We start from the raw sequence: 20913 nt of genomic DNA, 5'->3' as shown, positions 1-20913 counted from the left end.
GGCTGCCAGTTGATTTTCAAAAGGCCATTTACACACATGAAAGCCAGCCCTCACAAACCCCCAGGCTTTCCACTAACAAGCTTGTTTTAACACGTTATACGCGCTGTAAGCCTCCTCCAGATGACAGGTCTAATGGAAATTTGTTTCAAAGACACAAGTTCTTACTCCTCTTCTTTCCGTGTCAAACACCAAAGGCATCAAAAAGTCAAGAAAATGCAACACCGGACAACAAGTGAGTTAAATATAAAGAAAAAAAAAAAAAAAACAAACATAAAATGTCATCAAGCTGCACATTAAGTAATTGATTTTTTTTTCTCACCGATCCTGGGTTGGGGAAGGTATTTCTATCTCTTTTCTCTCACAAGTGACAGTGAATTATGAAAATCTCTCGCTTAACACAAAACTTCTCCACCTAATAAAAATGCATTATGTGTTTATATGTAGGTAGTATATAAAAAAAAAATGCATAAGCTTGGGAACAGAGTGCATATATGTCTTTACTTCAGCAATGGCATTTATTGATCTGGGAAGATATATTTTGACCCCAATAAATCTTAATATTGACCTCAGCAGAAATTAATACCAGCTTATTATCTCAAACTTCCATGAATTATACGCTCTACGATATTAGCGGCTATACACATTGTACTTTACATTTAAAGAAAGTTTTCCGGGCTGAAATTCACTTGTTTGGCGAACAGACTATTCTGGTGCTCTTGGTGACGAAATCAAATAGGATCACCTACTAACTCCATTGTAATTTTACAGTCCCCGAGTTCAACATTTCCAGCTGTTGTCTTCAGTTGTCTGCTTTTAGACACTAAACTTGTAACGTGTGCGCTGTGAATGTCAGAGAGCCGAATCCACGGCACTGGTTATTCTGTACAGACGTTATTAATAGAGCTTGCTTGAGGCTAGCATAAAAATCAACAGCTTCCAAATCCAAGGAGAAAGCCCAAAATTAAATGTAAAAAAGATAACTCTGCCCTAGGAGCCAGAATCTCCAGGCTTCTATCTTAGAACTCTCCAAATGCTATAAAAAAAATAAAATGCTCTCGGTATCTGAATGATAAATGCGGGCGGGATTGTTATTCTTGGGCTGATCGGCTGAGGAGATTCTGGACAGAGCTGTCCAGAAGACTGAAGCAGCCTGAGCGTCTCAGGCAGCAGGGACCAAGGAGATGCCACTGACCCTGAATGCGGAGGGCTGTACTGCAGCATTAAACCTACCATTTATCAAGGAAATCATTTGTAAACATTTCTAGTCCAATTTCCACTAAAGTCACGCTGTCGTTTGTGTTTGCCACTACAAGGACCTGGCCATGCAAACACTGATGCCGGTTTGCTTCAGCACCATTGTTCTGGGGTTTTCCATCCTTCAGCCCGCTTGTTTCTCTAACATGGACTGGGCTTGGGAGGGCAGGAAAGGAGCTAGGGGGATGGGTGGGGAAGGCAGAGAAGGGATCCTCCTAACTTTCTCTGGGTCACAGCCATTGCTTTCCTTCATCATTCCACTGAACAGAGGCCCCCCGCGTCTCTAAGAAATATTTTTTACAATAGCAGGGGGTACCAACCAGAAGAATGATCAGTGTTAGTTAAGCACATCAGACTACAAAAACACGCCTTCCGTTCTCTCTGCCGTACTGAGAACTGTTTCATTAGCAATACTGTTCAGGGGGCTGGGGCCTTGTCTAACATGACACAGTGACAACCAGAGCGTCCCACTGCTGCAAGTGTGGCCTGGTTTCTTACTGCTGGAGCGAGCACTTATTTCTCCTGTAGAATATCCTGAAGGAAAAAATACCAGAGGCCTCAAAATGAATTAAGGCTCTGAAGAAAGAAGAAGAAGCTATGGTGAACTATGGCCTAGTTTTGCAAAGCAACATATGAACTATGGCCTGGTAACACACACATTAGCAGAATCCAGGTGAAACGTCAACAAGTGAAGTCACAGGATGAGCATAAGATAAGAAGATGACAGGTCTGAGAAAGGGTATCTGTGAAGATAACAGATCTGAAAAAGGGTATCTGTGAAGAAAGTTTGTACATATGAAGTAAGATAAGATCAAACGGGAACAAAGAACAGCTGTATTTGCAGCGAGGTTAACTGAAATCTTGTGGTTTGGAGTAAATAGTAGTTATCAATTAGCTTATTGAAAATGTATATAAAAAGAGCTTGCAAAAAGAAAAAATTAAGCAAATGTTCCAGACCATAGATGTGCTATGTACATTGTTGTAAGTATACCTTTGCTTCCTGCGTATACCATTGCTTATACTCAGTATAATAAATATATTATTGTGTGATTTAAGACTTGGTCAGAGTTGTTTATTTGCAAACAATCAGAGTTGTTATTACAAACAATTGGTGGAGAATGCGGGCATTTGTCACATGTTTGCGGAAGCAGCTCTGATTATTTCTTGGGAAGAGTAGAAGATTTACGTTCTCCTGGTGTGATCCCCTAGGGCCCAGCTTGATCAACTGGTCCAGGAGTGATCGGTAATTAAAGCCAGGAGTCCTGTGTAAATCGTGGTGATAGTTTTGAGAAAAGGCGCCTGAGGTTTTAACGCTGCAGCAATTGTTGTTTTTCTTGTATTTACTGTGTGGGTTGATATTAGCGTGTATATATTTTGTGTTCTTATTTTGTTTTGGTTACTATATACAGTTATATGTGCGTAGCCTAAGTAAACGACAGTTTAAAATGATTAACACACACCCAACCCCTAAAAGGGTCCCAGAAGGACAATTAGGAAAGCCTACCACGGTACGTACATTATATGTTAACAGTGATGATACATGTACGGCTGTCCAGCATGTAATTAATTTATTTCCATTTGAAAAAGACCTTATTAAGAAAACAAATGACAAATGGGGTAAATACTCTGCTAAAGATTCCTTTTCCTGGCCCATGGAAGGATCTTTGAAACTTAGTCATTTATTGCCATTGTTAACATTCCTACAAGATAATAAAAAGAAAAATAGTCTAAAGAAACACCTGCATGTCTGGAATTTATTTTCAGTGACAGGTGACTTATATACAGCTGATAAAGAAATAAAAAAGAAAAATAAGGTTATAGGTGAGATAGGATCAAAATCCCTAAATCCGCCCCCATATGTGACTACATGTCCCCTGCTGGAAGACAGTGATCAAGAAATTTTAATGCCTATACCAGCAGGCTATGGTCCGTTGAAAGGTCCTGTACAAAAGCCTAAACCCTTATATCCGGACTTAGAACAAGCAGCTAAATTTGAACGGGAAGCTGCTGAGCTTTTCCCTGGAACAGATAACTTTAAAATTAAGGGATTAGTGCACCTGACACCTGCCGATGGCAAGGACTGTCAGCAATTACGGGTTAATGTGTTATCAGAAACCCCACAGAGTCGGTCAACAGAAACGGCTCAAGGGTCATCCTTGACACCAGAGATGATTAAAGAAAGGATTAAAACGAATGAGGAAGGTTCATATGGGGCTCCATGGTGGACCACTGTTAAGACAGAATTAGGCAATGCAAATATAAACACTCCTTGCCACCCGGAAGGGCCAGTAACTGAAGCACAGCTTTCAGAAATAAGGGAATTAGTCAACAAATATTGCAAGGAGTCAGAAGATTTGGAATTTATCCAAAAAGGTTTAGACATATGGTTAAAATGTATACAAGATTTAAACTCGCCACCTGCTAAGGGAGTAAGAAACAAGAAAGATAATGTGGAATTGAAAGAATTTCCTATCTTCTTAAGAGATAATGGGCAACAGCCACCCATTGCAGCTTATAAACCATATACACCAGTAGATATTAGTACGATTATACAAAAATTGCCTAGTATACATAAAGGAGCAAGGCTCTGGCTCGAGGCAATAGATACTAATACGGCCGGAACACATTTAGCCATAGGGGATTTTAAGGCGCTATGTGCAGCTTCCGGCATTAGTTTACCACAACTCTCAGCAGTAAGCGCACGTCCAAGGCTTCTCACCCATATTGCCGACGGAATTCCTTTCCAAGGCCAAGATAGGATAGATTTGGTAAATGCTTTAAATGTCCTGTATCCTACAAGTATAGATTTTACGGCCATCACTGCAACCAAATGGGATGGCTTAACTGATTTTGCAATGCACTTGACAAAATGTATGGACATGTATAAGGCACAAACTGGGCAGGATGCTGATATACAGCCAAACATCCCTGTATTTTTACATTTATTCTATGCTACTTTGCCTGCAAATATGCAGACTAATTTGAATAATGTTGTGGCACTTTCAACAAAAACATGGCCAGAGGTGAGAAACACTTTAATGCATTTCGCCTCAGTGCATTGCAAAATGATAAGAACTTCTAATAAAGAGCAACAGAAAATGGCTAGCAAATTAATGACATTACAGATAGCGGACTTAGAAGAGAAAAAGAATATGAAAACACAAAGAAATCAGGATACAGTAAACCTACAAGGCAGTGATATACAGGATTGTTATGTGATACAGGGTCCTCCGCGTACCCCGTATGAAGGAATATATCAGGGAGCATATCCCTCCTATATCCCCCGAGGTCGAGGGATGAGAAGGGGAAGGGGAGGAAGAGGTTTTGCACAAGGGATAATGAATAGACCGTCCCCTGATAGAAGAGCTCATGTGCAGTGCTGGAATTGCCAGTCATTTGGACACTATGCAACTGAATGCAGGCGATCAGGAGTCCCTGATCAACAAACATTTTTACAGACACCGCCGCCGCTTAACCAAACATTGCAGACATCGCCGTTATCAGCACCAGCTCAGTTACAGGCTGGCCAACAGCCCTCACAATTCCCTGTGTGGGACCAAGGTAATTATTGACAGACTGCAGGGAATAGAGGAATGATCCAGGGAGATACTGTATTCTTACATAATTCAGAGCCATTTATTCAATTATTAGTAGGTCCTCAGCAGGTTCCAATGCAATTTTTGATTGATACAGGCGCTACATCATCTGTTATTTGTGTTAAACCAAGCGCTGTAAAAAGATCCATTGAAACAAACACCACTATTGGCTTTGATGGCAAGCCCAGTAAAAAACATTTAACTGAATTAACCCCAGTAGTAATTAACACTACACAAGGTAAAAGAGAAGCTTCAGTTAAATTCTTAATTGCTGAACATTGCCCTGTAAATTTACTAGGACGAGACCTACTTACTCAATTTGGATTAACTCTCACCTTTAAAATCCCAACAAACTGCTATAGTATGGACGCCAGCACATACTGGACACATGAGTTTTGAGGCACAAGGAAATGACCTAGCAGATAAAGCTGCTACAGAAGTGCTTACTGTGAAACTAATGACTATGCAAACACGGTTTAGCTCAGAATTAATGCATACTCCATATCCCATGCCACTTGACATACTCCATGAACAACCTAGTGGTGAGGAATTACAGAAATGGGTGACAATTGGATGTTATAAAAAAGGGAAAGAATGGCTCCACCCTAATGGAAAAAAATGTTTGACAACATCAGAAGTGTTGCGATACTTCTTTGCATGGCATGCAACCATGCATCTGTCTGCCACTGCACTATTAGCAGGCATACAAAGTAACCATTGGAACCAGAATCTTTATGCTTTAGCTGTACAGATAATTCATAACTGTTTAGTCTGTTCTACTCATATAGCTCGTCGAGGCCCAGCTGTGAGTCCTGGGAACTTGCCTATCCCCCAGGGACCAGGTTTGGAATGGCACATTGATTACACTGATATGATTGAAGCAGTTAAAGGAAAACGGTATGTATTGGTATGGGTGGATAGCTTTTCACATTGGATAGAAGCTTTCCCATGTACAAAAGAAACAGCTCATGTAGTTATTGATACCTTTTTACATAGAATTTTACCAGCCCATGGATGTCCAATCAAAATTGTATCTGATAATGGGACACACTTTAATAATCAAATTATGAATGAATTACAAGAGATCTGTAATATTATCCATCGACGTGTGTCAGTCTATAAGCCAACCTCGAATGGTTTGGTAGAACGATATAACGGAATATTGAAAACAAAATTGAGGGTATTGCTAGCAGCATTAAATAAAAACAAAACAAACAAATTATATACCTGGTTGGATGTATTACCATTGGCCTTAATGAATATACGGAATACGCCAGGTACAATCCATGAGATTACTCCATTTCAATTACAGACAGGACGGATTATGAATCCGGTGAGAATAAGACAAACTGATACTCAAGTAGAGTATTGGAAAAAAGTTCAGCCCCTAGTAGCCATGGCAGCAGATCTCATACAGACTGAATCGAAAAGGTTCCTAAACAATCTTTTTGCGCTTCCTTTTCAGTAGGTGATCAAGTACTACGAAAGAATTACACCCACAAGACTTGGAAGGATCCGATATACGTTGGACCTTTCACTATCACAGACCTCAGCCATACTGCTGCTAAACTATCTGAACATTCCACTTGGGTACATTTGTCGGATATACGGACATTTAATCCGATACTATAATTGGACTGTTGCATTATCTTTTCTCTCTGAAGTAGACTGACGACTGCAGGAAAAGAAAATGTTATGTTTACTAACCTGTTTATATGTACTAACGTATACATGGCCACTTGTTACTTCTTTCCCTCTCCAACAGGCCCCTGTTTCAGGTTTAACAAATTTGTGGGTACAGACAATACAAGAATTAGTAAAGACTCTTCCAGCAGATGTTGCTGATTGTATCGTCTGTACTCCACATCAAAAAGCCCATTCACATGTCCCAGCCATTTCCTTTCCAGTTCCATTACACCATATTTTAGGATTTAAAGATAATGGACAACACAATATAACCATAGATCCATTAGCAGGACAAACATGGACACAATATTTGGGTAATGCCAAACCTCCCCCACTTACAGCTGATTTACCAAAAAATGGTTTTCTTTGCCTTAGTAATGTTACTTCCCCGAACCCTATTCCTTGCAACTATACTTACTCCACATACAATACAACATGGATTATTCGTAAGGGAACCATCTTACCCAGCACCCCTTTCACTGACATTGTAATAAGCTGTAATTGCACATTTTCACATATTACTGCATCTCCTCCACCAGGTTGCCTCCCATGTATAGCAAATCTGTCCAAGATTGTACATGTAGCCACCGACACCCAATACATACGCACTTTCAATTCTACATACACTGTCTGTCCACGTCTGTGTGACCTCTTCAACATAGCAGACAATAACTGTTCATCTGAAAATGACTTATCTTTGGTTCCTTGTAGTGTATTAGGAAAATATAAATCTCCTTTTGTTTATGGCCCTTATGACAATAGCAATGATACCGTAATACAAAACTTTGCAAATCTTTATGTTGGACATTATTGGTTGTGTGATGGAATAGTTTTCCTCAAACTCCCTACATACTATGAATTTTGTGTGTTAGTTACATTTAACTATTTTTCTCGAATTATTCCATTAAATCACCCTATGCATACCCGCTCCCGAAGGAGTATTCCCTCAGCTGTCCCTGAAGATCAAGCAATCCAACTCTCATTGGATTATATTAATTCCACCTACCCTTTAACTAAAACTAGATTAGACGCATTAAGCTATACCTCATGGTTACCATTTGCCCAACCTGCAGTTGCAGCTGAATTGGGAATGGCCATTCGGCGACTACAATCTGTTCTCCATGTAGTCACGCATGAATTAGAGATCGCCCTTAAAGCCCTTCAAGACACGGTAGATGAATTAACTACTGTTTCTACATATAATCGACATGGTCTGGACTATATATTGGCTGCCCAAGGCGGATTGTGTACAGTACTTAATAGCTCTGAATGTTGTACAGTAGTGGTTAATCGCTCTCATATAGTTTACAACGCAATGCAAAAGATACAAGAACTGGCTAGACTTCAAGCTAGCGATTTTGAGGGAGGAATCTCAGTAACTTGGTGGGATTCCATAACCTCCTGGTTTTCTAACTTATCTAGTCATTTGAAGGGGATAGTAGGGGTTTTTCTTGGATTACTAGTTTTAGGTATAATGTTATGTTTTTGTATTCCATGTATTTGTTCAGTATTACAATATTGTCGACCAAAGATGCTAACACCAAAACCAGTAACCAATATGATAGCGTATAGCAATATAAACTTGAGAACTACTAGAATGATCCAAACCACAATCAGTACAGATGATAGCTGGGAAACGGAAAGTGAGAGCAGTTAAAAAAGGGAGGTCCTAGGGAGGTGTCCACAGATACAAAGAAGAAAACCCTAGTCTCTATGCTGTTCCCCTGTGTGAAGAATGAAGACACCTAATGTGAGCCAGAGTCAATCTGGCTCAAGGGAGGATTGTAGAATATCCTGAAGGAAAAAATACCAGAGGCCTCAAAATGAATTAAGGCTCTGAAGAAAGAAGAAGAAGCTATGGTGAACTATGGCCTAGTTTTGCAAAGCAACATATGAACTATGGCCTGGTAACACACACATTAGCAGAATCCAGGTGAAACGTCAACAAGTGAAGTCACAGGATGAGCATAAGATAAGAAGATGACAGGTCTGAGAAAGGGTATCTGTGAAGATAACAGATCTGAAAAAGGGTATCTGTGAAGAAAGTTTGTACATATGAAGTAAGATAAGATCAAACGGGAACAAAGAACAGCTGTATTTGCAGCGAGGTTAACTGAAATCTTGTGGTTTGGAGTAAATAGTAGTTATCAATTAGCTTATTGAAAATGTATATAAAAAGAGCTTGCAAAAAGAAAAAATTAAGCAAATGTTCCAGACCATAGATGTGCTATGTACATTGTTGTAAGTATACCTTTGCTTCCTGCGTATACCATTGCTTATACTCAGTATAATAAATATATTATTGTGTGATTTAAGACTTGGTCAGAGTTGTTTATTTGCAAACAATCAGAGTTGTTATTACAAACACTCCCCACAGAAACAAGTGCTCCGTTTCTGCCTTTTAATCAGCAAATAGATATGGGTAGAGGGTTCACGCAGTGCGACTGAAGCAAAACACAGTTGGAAGTGAGGCTGATACGTGCTGCTCCCTATGATTCTTGGGGTTTGTTTTTTTTAATGTTCAAAATTTTTATTAGAAAAATGGTCTAGACCACAGTCCATAAAATGTCCTCATGAACAGTGCTGGGGTCTTCCCTCATCAAGCTACATGTCCCCTTAACCAAATTCTAAACCTGGAATGGAAGCAGAAGGCACAGTAGGAACAGGGTGGGAAGAGATGGGGGGGGGGGGGGCCCTCCCTGAATTTATGGTCTCATTCATCCAAAATCAACCAAAGACAGAAGACAACAAACCTAGTTGACCCGAATAAGATGAGATCTCCTGCAAGCTCTCAGTTTTGTACGGCTAATAACCAGGTTACATCTTTAGCTAGAGTGATGCAGACATACAAGTGGATAGACTGGTCCTTATCTGCCATCCTCTACTAAGATATTATGTAATCACTGTACAGTATTCTGAATACAAAATTACACTCCCAATCTGCAATATTATATATTGCCCCAGACCGTATCCCACTGCCTCCTCCTCATCAAATTTCTACATCCTGTGTAATGCATTCTCTGCACTTTCACAACTGAATACTAAAAAGGCAGGGACAATTATGATTATGCCTGGGATTGTATTGCTTTATGGCATTATTTTATGTATGTGTTATTCATGTTGTATGGTGGGTGAGTCTTTATATCTATTCATTTAAACTGAGCAATTAAGATTAATGCTTCCGTTAACCTCCATTTTGAGGAGAATTGGCAAGACAGAGGATAAAAATGAATAAATAATGATAACCAGGAACTATAGCCCCCACATTTCTGGTCACACTTAAGAGTACGAATGAACTATTCAACCTGCCATGGGTAATTTGAGAATTAGAAAATGTATCCCAGACTTCATGAAGACTTCAAGACCCTCCTGGCAGTAAATTCCTCATGGGGAGTGCCTTGCAGATCAAGTCATACCACCCTTTCAAAACCTCTCATGTAATTATTTCCCTGTTTGCCAAAAGCAATGTCTGAGGAAGCAAAACCTCCATGTTAACCCCCAACAGCATGATGAAGACTAAGTCTTAAGTAACCATTAAAGGCTTTTCCAATCGCCAAAATCAGCTACTCAACAGGAACTAACATTAAGGTAAGCAGAAGAGCTTGTAGATACCCAGCAGATTTTTACACCGGTACTGAACATAAAACATGGTCTGAACAGTCAACCCACTTCTTCTGGGAGTCAACAACGTCAGAAGGAATCGCACTTTTCAAACAATGAGGAAGGAAATTAAATTAATGCAGAGCCACTATTGGCTAGGCAGACCTGTAGTCAAGTATTGAAGTGCCCAGGGCATCTCTCTGTGCGGCTCTTCACTCTCCTCCTCAGTCCCTCCCCCCACCCCCAAACCTGGAAAAAGGAAGGAGAGTGAAACCTTTCCTAGCTTTTTGCCAACCCAGCTTGTATTTCAGTCATTTTTCCACCCCCAAAAGGGAGTGCATATTTTAGACTCGTGATGAAGGATCTTCCTACGTGGCCACTGCCACTCCTTATGACCTTGGGCTGCTCGCTGCCATCTAAATTGATAAACCTTTTTTTCCCCCCAAATTAGAAACTAACGTAAAGTGGTATGCAAGCTCTTTGGGGAAGGGACGTACTACAGCAGAATACTAATAATGCTGTAAGTTGCCTTGAGGGTCTTTTGGAAAGGGGGGAGGGGGGCTAAAAAACCAAAATCATATTATAACAAACGTAAAAACAAAAACAACAAAACAGCTCCTTGCCCACAATGCATTAAAAATGTGAGGAATCCATAGACCATGGAAAGATCTGCTGTTTACATTTTATGAATTTTTTTCTTTAAACCACCAAGAATTGACAATCGAAGGGGGGGTCGTGAATCTTTTAAATAAATCAATCAAGCTGCAGCCACTCCTCCTCATAACAGAGGGGCTGGAAGATAATAACATACTTAGCATACAATGGGCCAGTGCTGCTAAAACAAACAAGAAGTGAACAAGACGACCTGAACGGCAGGTAGCCAAAAGTCTGTTATAAAAGGAGTTTTCTTACAAAGAGGCACTGCTGTATTTAATATATTACAGCCACAACAGAGGTCAGCTTTGGTATTGAGCTGTACAAGAAAACAATGCATAGAAACATGCAGAGTCTGTCCAGATATAAAGAGCTAATCTATCTTGTGCTTTCTCTTCCTGTCTATCCGCGAATCCGAGAGACAGAGGGAAGAGATTTATACTGGCTGGGAGCTGCTGCCAAAAGTTATTAGCGACAAAATAAAACCAGGATGAGAGAGAATAAATGGAGCAGGCCCTTTTCCACAGTCTCAGGAGGCAGAAGGAGCTTAGGGCCTCCTCCCCCCCGGAAAAGGCTGGAACCGCCTCCCCAAAAAGGTCCCTCCCGTCTACGATGATGCTGGGGCGAAGGACCAAAACTTCCGAAAAAGCAGCGTCAAAGTCGGTGCAACCGAAAGCTGCAGAGGTGGGCCAGGCTGGAAGTCCGCACGGCTCTCTGAGGCCGGGCTGTCAAGTCCTGCACGCACTTGCGAAAATCCCCAGGGCATCGTCCCCATCCCCCCCATCCCCAAAGGTGTTTGCTACGTCGCTGAATACCCAGAAGCGAATCCCTGCGTTCTGCGGCAAAGGCAAGTAGCCTGGGCCATCATCCCTACCCCTTACATTGCCAGCGCGATGGTCATTTTATAGTATCCAACAGCACCTGAAGAACTCTCTTTTAGCACTCACGCTTCCCAAGGGTACCAGCCTCTTCTTGGATGGAAAGATTTCTTTTCTTTTTCTTTCCTATTTTTTTAAAGCAGCTGTCAGATCTTTTTGAAGGGGTTTTGCAAAAAAAAAAAAAAATCCTCAGCTCCCATTCTTCACACCCCCAGCCTCTGCCCGAGAGCACAGCACACTATCAATGCAGACAGTGTCTAGGCACAGGCAAAACCGAAGGCTATTAAAAGCAACAAGAGCCAAGAGAAAATCAAAACTAAACGAAACATGAGGATGCTATGAATCCGGTAACTACCGTTACACACAAGGTAGCTGTAAAAATAGACTGCATTAGTAATGCGGACTGTAAAACAAGCTCATAACCGTATGAAATATGCCTTGGCCTGATCGCAGGGAGGAATTTATTTTTTTTTTTGGTTGTTATTCTCGTGTCCCAGTCTACTTGCGGCGGCGGCAGCTCCGCGCCATTCCGACCAAAGTTCTACCCGGGGAATGACGCTGGCTGCCTGTTTTGCATATAACCCACAATTCATCAAGGGGGAGCGAGCTCGGCCAGCCGGTCTGCGTCCCGGACGAACAGTCCCGTGCGCCCCGGCAAAAAAAAAAAAAAAAAAAAAAAGCCTGGGAGGGGGGAAACCATAAATGGATTGCTTCAGACTTTCTTTCATATTTTCCGTTCAGCGAGAAGAGGGCAGGAGGCTGAACTGGCACAAGGTCACCTTTCTCACCGTGACCAGGAGCGGGGTGGCGGCGGGAGGGGTAAAAGTCGCTGGGGCCCTGGGCGACTTGACGGGTCGCCTTGTCTGCTCGGCCAGGGATGTTGGGGGAAGGCCAAGCCCTCGCTGTGCTTTGTTTTTTTTTTTCGTTCTGGATTCATAAAATGGAGATGTGATTAAGGTCAAGGAATTTTTGTTTGCTTATATGATGGATGGCACTGAAAAGTATACATTTAGTAATTGTAATTATCAATAAAAAGGAATGGGTGGGAGGCCAAGCGCCTCCTACTGGGGAGCGGGCAGCGAGCTAAGCTCATCAGGGTGGGTCAGAGCCCGCCTCTAGCGCCGGGAAAAACTTGTCGAGACAACGCTGTGCGACGAGGGTTATTAGCATAATAGACCAAAGGGGTGCCCTGCGTCAGCGGCGCCCAGCACGCTAAATCCATTTCCAGCAATCTAATAAACAAAATATTTAGAAATGAAAATCCATGCCAGAGCCGCCGATTCCGAGCACATAGGTTGGGGGCACTGCAAATGCATGAAGTCCTCTCGGCCTGAAAACAAACTGTGCTGGTGCTGAGCACGGCTGATATATTATATTATTGCAGTAAATAAACAGTATTTAAATGTGTTTACTCCAACACGAGGCGTGCAGTATTTCAAACTCTTAATACCCAGAGGGATCGGCCCATTTAATATCCATGTAAATGAGAAGCTGCCCGTTTCTACTAGTTCCAGGTCAGACGATTTCAAATCATTCCCTCGTCATGTACCCTTAGCTTATTGTTTTAACAGCGACTGTAATGTAAACAGCAGCATTTTTTATTTTTTTTTGGTCAGCTCTCCTCTGCTAAATTTTAACAAAAGAGCTTATTGGTAATTTCACAGTCCAATGCATGCAGCATCAGGAAACCTAAGGAGCCGCACACAGAGGCTTCTCTTTAACCTAATGAATGTGCAACATCCAGTACAAGTCTAAGGCACAGCCAATCGGTGAACGCTGCGCTGTTTAAGTGAGGCTAGAAAGACGGAATACTATCAGGCTGGCTACCGAAAATTTGGCGAGCTGGCATGCAGGGGGATGAATGAACCTACAAAATGCCAGTGGTGCAAAGCCCGCCCGCCGAATTCTCCAGACCGGAACAATGGAGCGTGGAAGGGCTCCAGCCAGATCCGCGTCTCTCCTGTCTGTCTGCCAGGCTTCTCGTCACCGCTCCTCTTCCAGATCATCAATCACCCCCAGTCACTGTGCCCAGGTCTGATTTACAAACATTAGCAGGGAATAGACAATTACCAGTGCCCTTAACACCCAAGAGAATGCAAGCAACTGCTAAACAGAATTACATCAACATACATTCGGCTATTAAAGCCTTCATTCCATGTCCACAAATTCAAATGCAGGAAATATTAAAAACAACAAATACAATTCTCGCCGCTGTTATAAAAAATAAATAAATCTATTATAGTCAGTGATGACTTGGACTGGTCTATGTTTAAGAAACTTAAAAGATAGGCAGAAAGCAGGAGTTGTAAGCTAATTATCCTTGCAAACAAGCCAAGAGTCTGTAATAGGTCTGCTGACTGCATCAGTTCCCCGGTAACTTACTCTTCCTAGAACAGCTTTCATTTAAAGGGGGCTCAGTGCAGCTGCTTTCCGCGCTCTCCGGGGGGAGGCGGATCTACGGTCCACACCGTGGGAAATGTGCAGCAGCCACCGGTTTGCACTGACAGAAGAGAGCTCCATGTAAAAAGTCTCCCCCAGTCATCAACATGTCAGCTCCCAGCCTGTTTAAAAGTCCACGGGCAGGATTGCAAACTTCCCAGCTTGTGGATATTTTATTAACAGGAATATTAGTTTTTGCAGGGGAATAAACAATATCAGAAAACTACATCGTCCAAGTCAGGCGATCAAGTCCCGAAAAGCAGCAGGAGGCAGAGCCAGGTCAGCAGCAATACCGCTCCCGGGCAAGGAGTCCTCGGCTCCATCCAAGTTATTAGGAAAAAAAAAAAAAAAAGGAGGGCAGCAAAGTGGCGAACCGGCGGCCCGAGCGGGGCAGAGAAGTGCGGCGCGGGCCGGAGCTCCGGCGCTGCTCCATGGCCGCCGCCGCCGATCAATGATTGAACCGAACAAAGGCTGAGCCCGCGATCAATTTCTAATACCTATCAATCCGGCAGCCAGCCCTGGCTGGGGGGCCCCCCCTCCAACTCGCCCCCTCCCCAAGCCATTTTCCGCCACTTCCCACCCCTCTGCCGGGCCACCCGCCCCCCCTCCTTCGCCAAACGGTGCCCGGTGGCCGCTCACCTGCAGCCGTCGTAGATCAAATTTCTTCCAATATTGAAACATCGATCCCACATTGGCGGCCATCTTGGGGGATATTGAAGAGAGTTTTTTTTTTTTTTGCTCGGTGGCTGGACTCAATATCCGGGCTGGACTCCCCGCGCCAGCCGCTTCCTCCTCCTCCTCTGTTACATTTCTAATCAATGAAAGCAGCGAAAGAAGGAGGGCGACAGCCACAGCAAATGCACGGGGAAAGGAGGCAGGAAGCGCTTCCCGGGCCAAACTGGCAGCGCCGCGATCGGATTGCACTTGACTTTGCCCAAGTTATCGATACGGACGTGGCGTGCGGCTGAGGGGAGGGGGGGCCGCGCAATTCAAGCAGCAGCCGAGCCAGGGGACGAGGAAACTTATTTTGTGGTCTCCCCCTTTTTTTTATTTCCTTCAGGATTGCTGCGGGCGGATTTCCTGAGCCGCTGGGGGGGGGGGTAGAGGATACCCGTGCGATTCAGCCTTGGCCTGGGGCGCTCGTTCATTTCATCTCCCGCCACATGGTTTTGCAGCCCCTTTCCTTTTTTACTGCGTGATTTTTCGTACATAAGGAAATTAATAATAAGAAACGGCAAATAAAGAAAAAATGTAACCCCCCCCCCCCCCCAAAAAAAGGACACAACTGAAACGCAGGAACTAAAACCACAAAACTCAACAAAGCAAATAGATAACAGAATCGCGCGGAAAAAGTTACAACGCAGTGAAGTAGAATCGGCCCACAAGGCAGAGAAACACAAAATTAATCTGCGTGCAGAACTTGAGCTTGACCTGCAGGCCGAGCTGTAACACTGCCCCCGCGCACCCCTGAGCTCCAGCCCCCCCTTATTGCCAAGGAAGCAACTCGAGGGCGACGGGCGGCCAAGCCCCTTCCAGCCTCCAGGTCTACAAAATAAAGCGGCTAGTCCCAGCCTTCCAGGAACAGCCAGGCGGGGAGAAGAGCATTCCAGCAATTTAAAGGAACAAAAGTCAGGTGAACTTACCTGGCAACTTAATGAAAAACCGCAACAACAGGAAACGGGCCGGAACTGAACAGTGGCCTGATATTTCAGGGATTTTGTGCCTCTGCATGGACTGCTTTAGCTATGGAGGCCTATTCTCCTCCCCCTCTGCCTCCCAGCAACCCTTGAATGGCACATCAAAGTTTGCATTAATTGCATTCATAGTTTCATAATCATAGTCTAAAAGTAGATGATCAATCCATGTTATGTTATGTTATATGAATAGGGACCACAAGTAATTACAATATTTACCACTCATGATTATTCACGTCAATTTTTGTTTGGATTGGTTGTAGTGGAAGAGTAAACTAGTAGTTAGAGTAGTGAGATATAAACCATGGAAACAAGGGTTCAAGGTCCTTGTGACCTTGGGCAAGTCACTTTTACCCTCCATTGCCTTAGGTACAAACTTACAGGCTGATGCCACATCATGCACTGAGCCTAGCACACAGACTTACGAGCTCTTGGATGTGCGTTTTGGGTGGGCTAGGCTAACACCTGATGCAATAAGGGGATTAGCATGTCCAAAACATGTGTCCAAACCAGCACGTAGCTAATAGCACTCATTACATGTAAATGCATATAGATGAGGCTATTAGCTATTACCCCCCATGCAAAAAATCACCATGCGCCAGATGCGCACGATTTAACACGGAAAACTTAATGCGCTCCGAACCGTCTAACCCCCCCCCCCCACACACACACACACAAAGCCACAAAAAAAGCCCAAAATACTGCGTTTCTGTGGTTTCCGTGGTTCCTTCTACTTAGTATCTCTGGATAGTAAGGAGGAACCACAGGAAGCAGCATGAAAAAAAAAATTTGCAGGCGGTCAGGTTAGGGAAACGGACACCCATTAATTGACTGCATTTTTCCTAACCGGCGTGCAGCCACTTCCCCTGGGTGCCCGATGCCATGAACGTGCTAGGGACACACAACGTATCCCTAGCGCATCCTTTTCAGTACAACCCCTCATTGAAATAATGCATCGTGTGCCCAAGAGCGGTAGCTGGGCGCGCGTTAGGAGAACTGGCGCTCAATCATGAGCACCTGTTATTCTCGAGCTGAGATTGCATTGGCCTTTTAGATTGTAAACCCTCTGGGGACAGGGAAATACCTACTGTACCTTAATGTAATTAGCTGTTCTTCAAAGCAGACTAGAAATCAAATTCTAAATAAATATTAGTGTAGGTATGGAATATAGATATTGAATTTAAATTTATTGTGTTTTGAAATGTTGTAATTTTATTGTATGCTATTACTGTTATGCTTTTACTCTTTGCTGTTTGTTATTGTATTATTGTTATGCTTGTAAGTCGCTCTGTCTTTGTGAGAAAGCAGGGCATACATTTAAAATAGAAATAAATATAGAATGTTAATTAAATCTATCAAATTTATTAAAGACAAGAAAGGGACCAGGAATAGAATGAAAACTAAAAGGCAAGTTAAAGATACAATTTAAACATTATTAGTAATCTATTTAAATATACTAAAGTACATCACAATACAGTCAATCCAAACATTCCCAGTTGTATCCATATGATTTCAAATTGTTAATGGCTTTATCATTAATACATGACTTAGTACTATAAACCATCTAATTAGGAACAAAGCAGAAATTACATCACAGCATATATTCTTAAAGAGTGGGTAATGAAGACATTCAATATGAAGATAGTTAATGCCAAATGCAAACTGAATTACTGACTTCATAGAACTGGGACAAAGTCTGTTCTGAAAATACACAGAGATCACAGATTCACCGAGATCTGCCTAATCAGTAGAAAGATAAGAGTGAACAAAACACTGAATAAAGTACACACACACACACACACACACACAATGCACCCAGGTACTGTAGGTACAGATAATAAGTGCCGCAATGATGAACCTGAAATCTCACAAGCGCAGTTCTCAGACAGACATAGGGTCAGATGTACTAAGTATTTTCCCTTTAACACAAATTAGGGAGTGTTCTTGGTCAATGAATCTTCATGCATCTCTCAACATTTCTCACGTTTCTCAGCCTACTTACAGAAATTAGGTATTCCACATCTGGAGGGCCCCTTACGTTATGGTAACTGGCAAGATCCAGGTCAAAAAGGGCCAGCCCTGATTTTACCACATTGTAGTCCCGTTGGCCGTAGAGAAGGAAGCTGGGCCTACCAGTCCATAACCAGGACCAAATGCTTCCTTCCCCTATTGCATGAAGTAACCTGGTCTCGTTAGGTCTGTCTGACCAGGCCCTCTTCTTTTTTTTCTCCGACAATAAAATCGTTCCATAGCAAAATCTGTCTCTCTCATTGTTGCCTGTTTATTGTGACCTTTTTTCACCTTTTTACTCAATTGATTCTATTTACACAATAGTAGTGAACTCACTTTGATTGTGTGGACGCTTAGGGCAAATCCTGTTGCCTTACATACATGGTTGAGATGTGTTTGAAAAGAGAAGAAGGCATAGAGTTGCAAAAAGTAGTGTTTTTAAGCAAAAAAACAAAACAGTAACACTCTCAATAAAATAAATAAGCAAGTGGCGGGAGACAGCCATTAAAATGGCGGCTGCACAAATGGCCAACATGTCACTCCGGTTCCACTGTCACGTGATCAGCAGAGGGTGATGGAGCCCTCCCCAGGTCGCAGGAGGACAGAGACAGTGAATGCAGGATCAGGGGATTTCTTTCCCAGGTCCCAGAAGCGTAGAGAGAGTGAGAGAGGGTTCCATTTTACAAAACAAATTTGCATATTTGCCACTTATTTGATATGTTTGTGTAGCGTGCCTCTTTTTCTCATTTTCTTTTACACTAAGGTAGATTGTATTGTCTTGGAAATAAAACAGAAGTCCAGATATCCAATTACATCATGCAATAAAATACTTATAAAGACAATTTTTGCTATTTAAAAAAAATATTCATTTTTATATCTGAATCTGCATGATCAGCTTGGAAATATTTTATATAGTGATATGAATAATTTCTGGGAATGCTGGACATGAGAAAAAAGCTAATCTAAAAATGTATTAATATTAATTTTTTAATATTATCTGTTAGCACTTTCATATCAAGTTTCCCTGAAGTGCAGCAAGACTCAATATTCAGTGTAATTCGTAGACCATAATGAATCTTAAAGTTTGGAAAAGCCAAGTTTAGTTGTTTCAATATGCAAGAGTTACTTTTTGCCCTAGATAAATCTCACTGGAAATATATATTCCAGCCAGGGCTGGTGCAAGAGTATTTGATACCCTAGGCGACCCTTTGCTCATGCACCCTACGCCTCAACTTACCTATTGGCGGCAGCCCCAGCACAGCAACTCCCTTCTTTGGCAGTATTGGCTTTCCCTCCTGGGCTTCATGCTGCTGGGAATTTGCCAACCCCAAAATCTTGGTGCTCTAGGCAACTGCCCAGTTTGCCTAATGGAAGCACCGGCCCTGATTCTGGCTATTTTTACAAAATTACTTTGCATATCAACAACAATGATTGAATTAACACAAGTTCAAAATTTATGAGCAGTAGGGTCACTTCAGTCCTAGTTGTCTTCATCCCACCATTTTCCCTTCCAACCTCGCTTCTCTGTTGAGGTCTACATTTTCAAGCGGAGCCATCAGAGCGACCCTCAGCTAGCACTGCCCCATCTCTCTCCAAGTTCAAGCCCTTTCTAGTAAGCGTGAGATATGGCTACATAGATGAGTGAAGGTGCGGATATTCTTGCAGGGTGAATGGATTAGGCATGTTGATAAAAGAAGTGCAAATGGACAGCAGCTAGGGTTGAAGCCTTGACGACTGGATCTACTGCTCTCACATTTTTTTAAAACTTGTGCTCTTTCTGCCATCTTTTCTGTGTCTGCTACCTACCAGTAAATATGTGTGTATGAGTGCTTTTCTGCATCTTAAAGGAGAAACAGAGCTGTCATAAAGGTGCCAGAATAGATTATTATCCTACACTTGGAACCACTGCCGGATTACCCATTAGGCACAGTAAATGAGGGGGTCCCCACCCCCATAGGTTGACTGTTATGTAGGAGCGGGGGCTCCACGTGTCTTCATGTGTGGGGCCCCAGAGGGTCTTGCTCAAAGACTGTTTGTCATGTCTGTTTGTCTTGACTGGATTGCAAGCTCCACAGAGCAGGAATCGTCTCTTATGTGTATCTGCCCAGCATTGTGCATGGTCAGTAGCACTTTAAAAATGAGGCTGTACTGGAGTAGAAGCAATGGGGCTCTAGGGAACATTTTGCCTGGTTTTTCAGGATATATTTCAAAATACGCAGTAACTACAAATTGTGTGGATGGCCTTGTTGTGAACCACATTTCTTGAACAACTGGTATTTTCAGTTAGGACTGCATAATGCTGGAACGGGGTTTCCCCTGGGGACCCCACAAACCAGTCGGGTTTTCAGGATATCCGCAATGAATATGCAGGAGATAAATTTGTATATACTGAGTCTCCATGATATGCACATTTATCTCCTGCATATTCATTGCGGATATCCTGAAAAGCCGACTGGTTTGTGGGGTCCCCAGGACAGGTTTGCGAAGCCCTAGGCTAGAAGTGTTGTAGGCGGGAGGTCTTGAGCATCTGATATGCTCGGAGGCCTTTGCAATCTGTTGCACACTCAGGCCTTTGCAATCTGTTGCACACTCAGGCCTTGGCAATCTGTTGCACACTGAGGCCTTTGCAATCTGTTGCACACTCAGGCCTTGGCAATCTGTTGCACACTCAGGCCTTTGCAATCTGTTGCACACTCAGGCCTTGGCAATCTGTTGCGGGAGCGCTGGGGAGCGATCCCGTTTCCGGGAGATGAGATGTACCCTTAGGCCTTGGCAATCTGCTGCGCTGGGAGGCCTTGGGAACCTGTTGCTCTGGGACGAGTACAGTGTGCCCTTGGACCTCGGCGAACTGGGAGAGGAGCTCCGAGGAAGCTCCGAGGCAGGTGAGACGGAACCTCATCAGGGCGGAAACGGAAGCCCATGCCCCTGCCAACCTGTGCAGCTTCAGGGAGGCCAACCACGCAAGGTTGGTCTCTGAGTAGTCCTCTGACCACTCCAAGCCCTTTCGGACCTGTCGCTGGGTATCAGCAGAGGCGGCAGGCCGGACATGAGGCAGAGGTTAGTCTCAGATGAGAAACTTGGAATGTGGAGACTCGGAACGTG

General features: G+C 43.0%; 1 protein-coding gene across 2 annotated transcripts in view; it reads right to left on the bottom strand.

The window, feature by feature from the left end:
- CUX2 (cut like homeobox 2) overlaps positions 1-15361 on the bottom strand; it is a 382795-nt gene extending 367434 nt beyond the window's left edge. For both annotated transcript variants that reach the window (XM_029620055.1, XM_029620054.1), the window contains exon 1: positions 14747-15361. In XM_029620055.1, the coding sequence (XP_029475915.1) occupies positions 14747-14809 (63 nt within the window). In that variant the 5' untranslated portion in view covers positions 14810-15361. The remainder of the gene's footprint in view (positions 1-14746) is intronic.
- Positions 15362-20913: the final 5552 nt, after the last annotated feature.

This window comes from Rhinatrema bivittatum, chromosome 11 (genome assembly GCF_901001135.1).
Source record: "Rhinatrema bivittatum chromosome 11, aRhiBiv1.1, whole genome shotgun sequence".
Taxonomy (NCBI): Eukaryota; Metazoa; Chordata; class Amphibia; order Gymnophiona; family Rhinatrematidae; genus Rhinatrema; species Rhinatrema bivittatum.
Note: the sequence above shows the minus strand (reverse complement) of the source record. Positions and strands in the feature narration are given on the sequence as shown.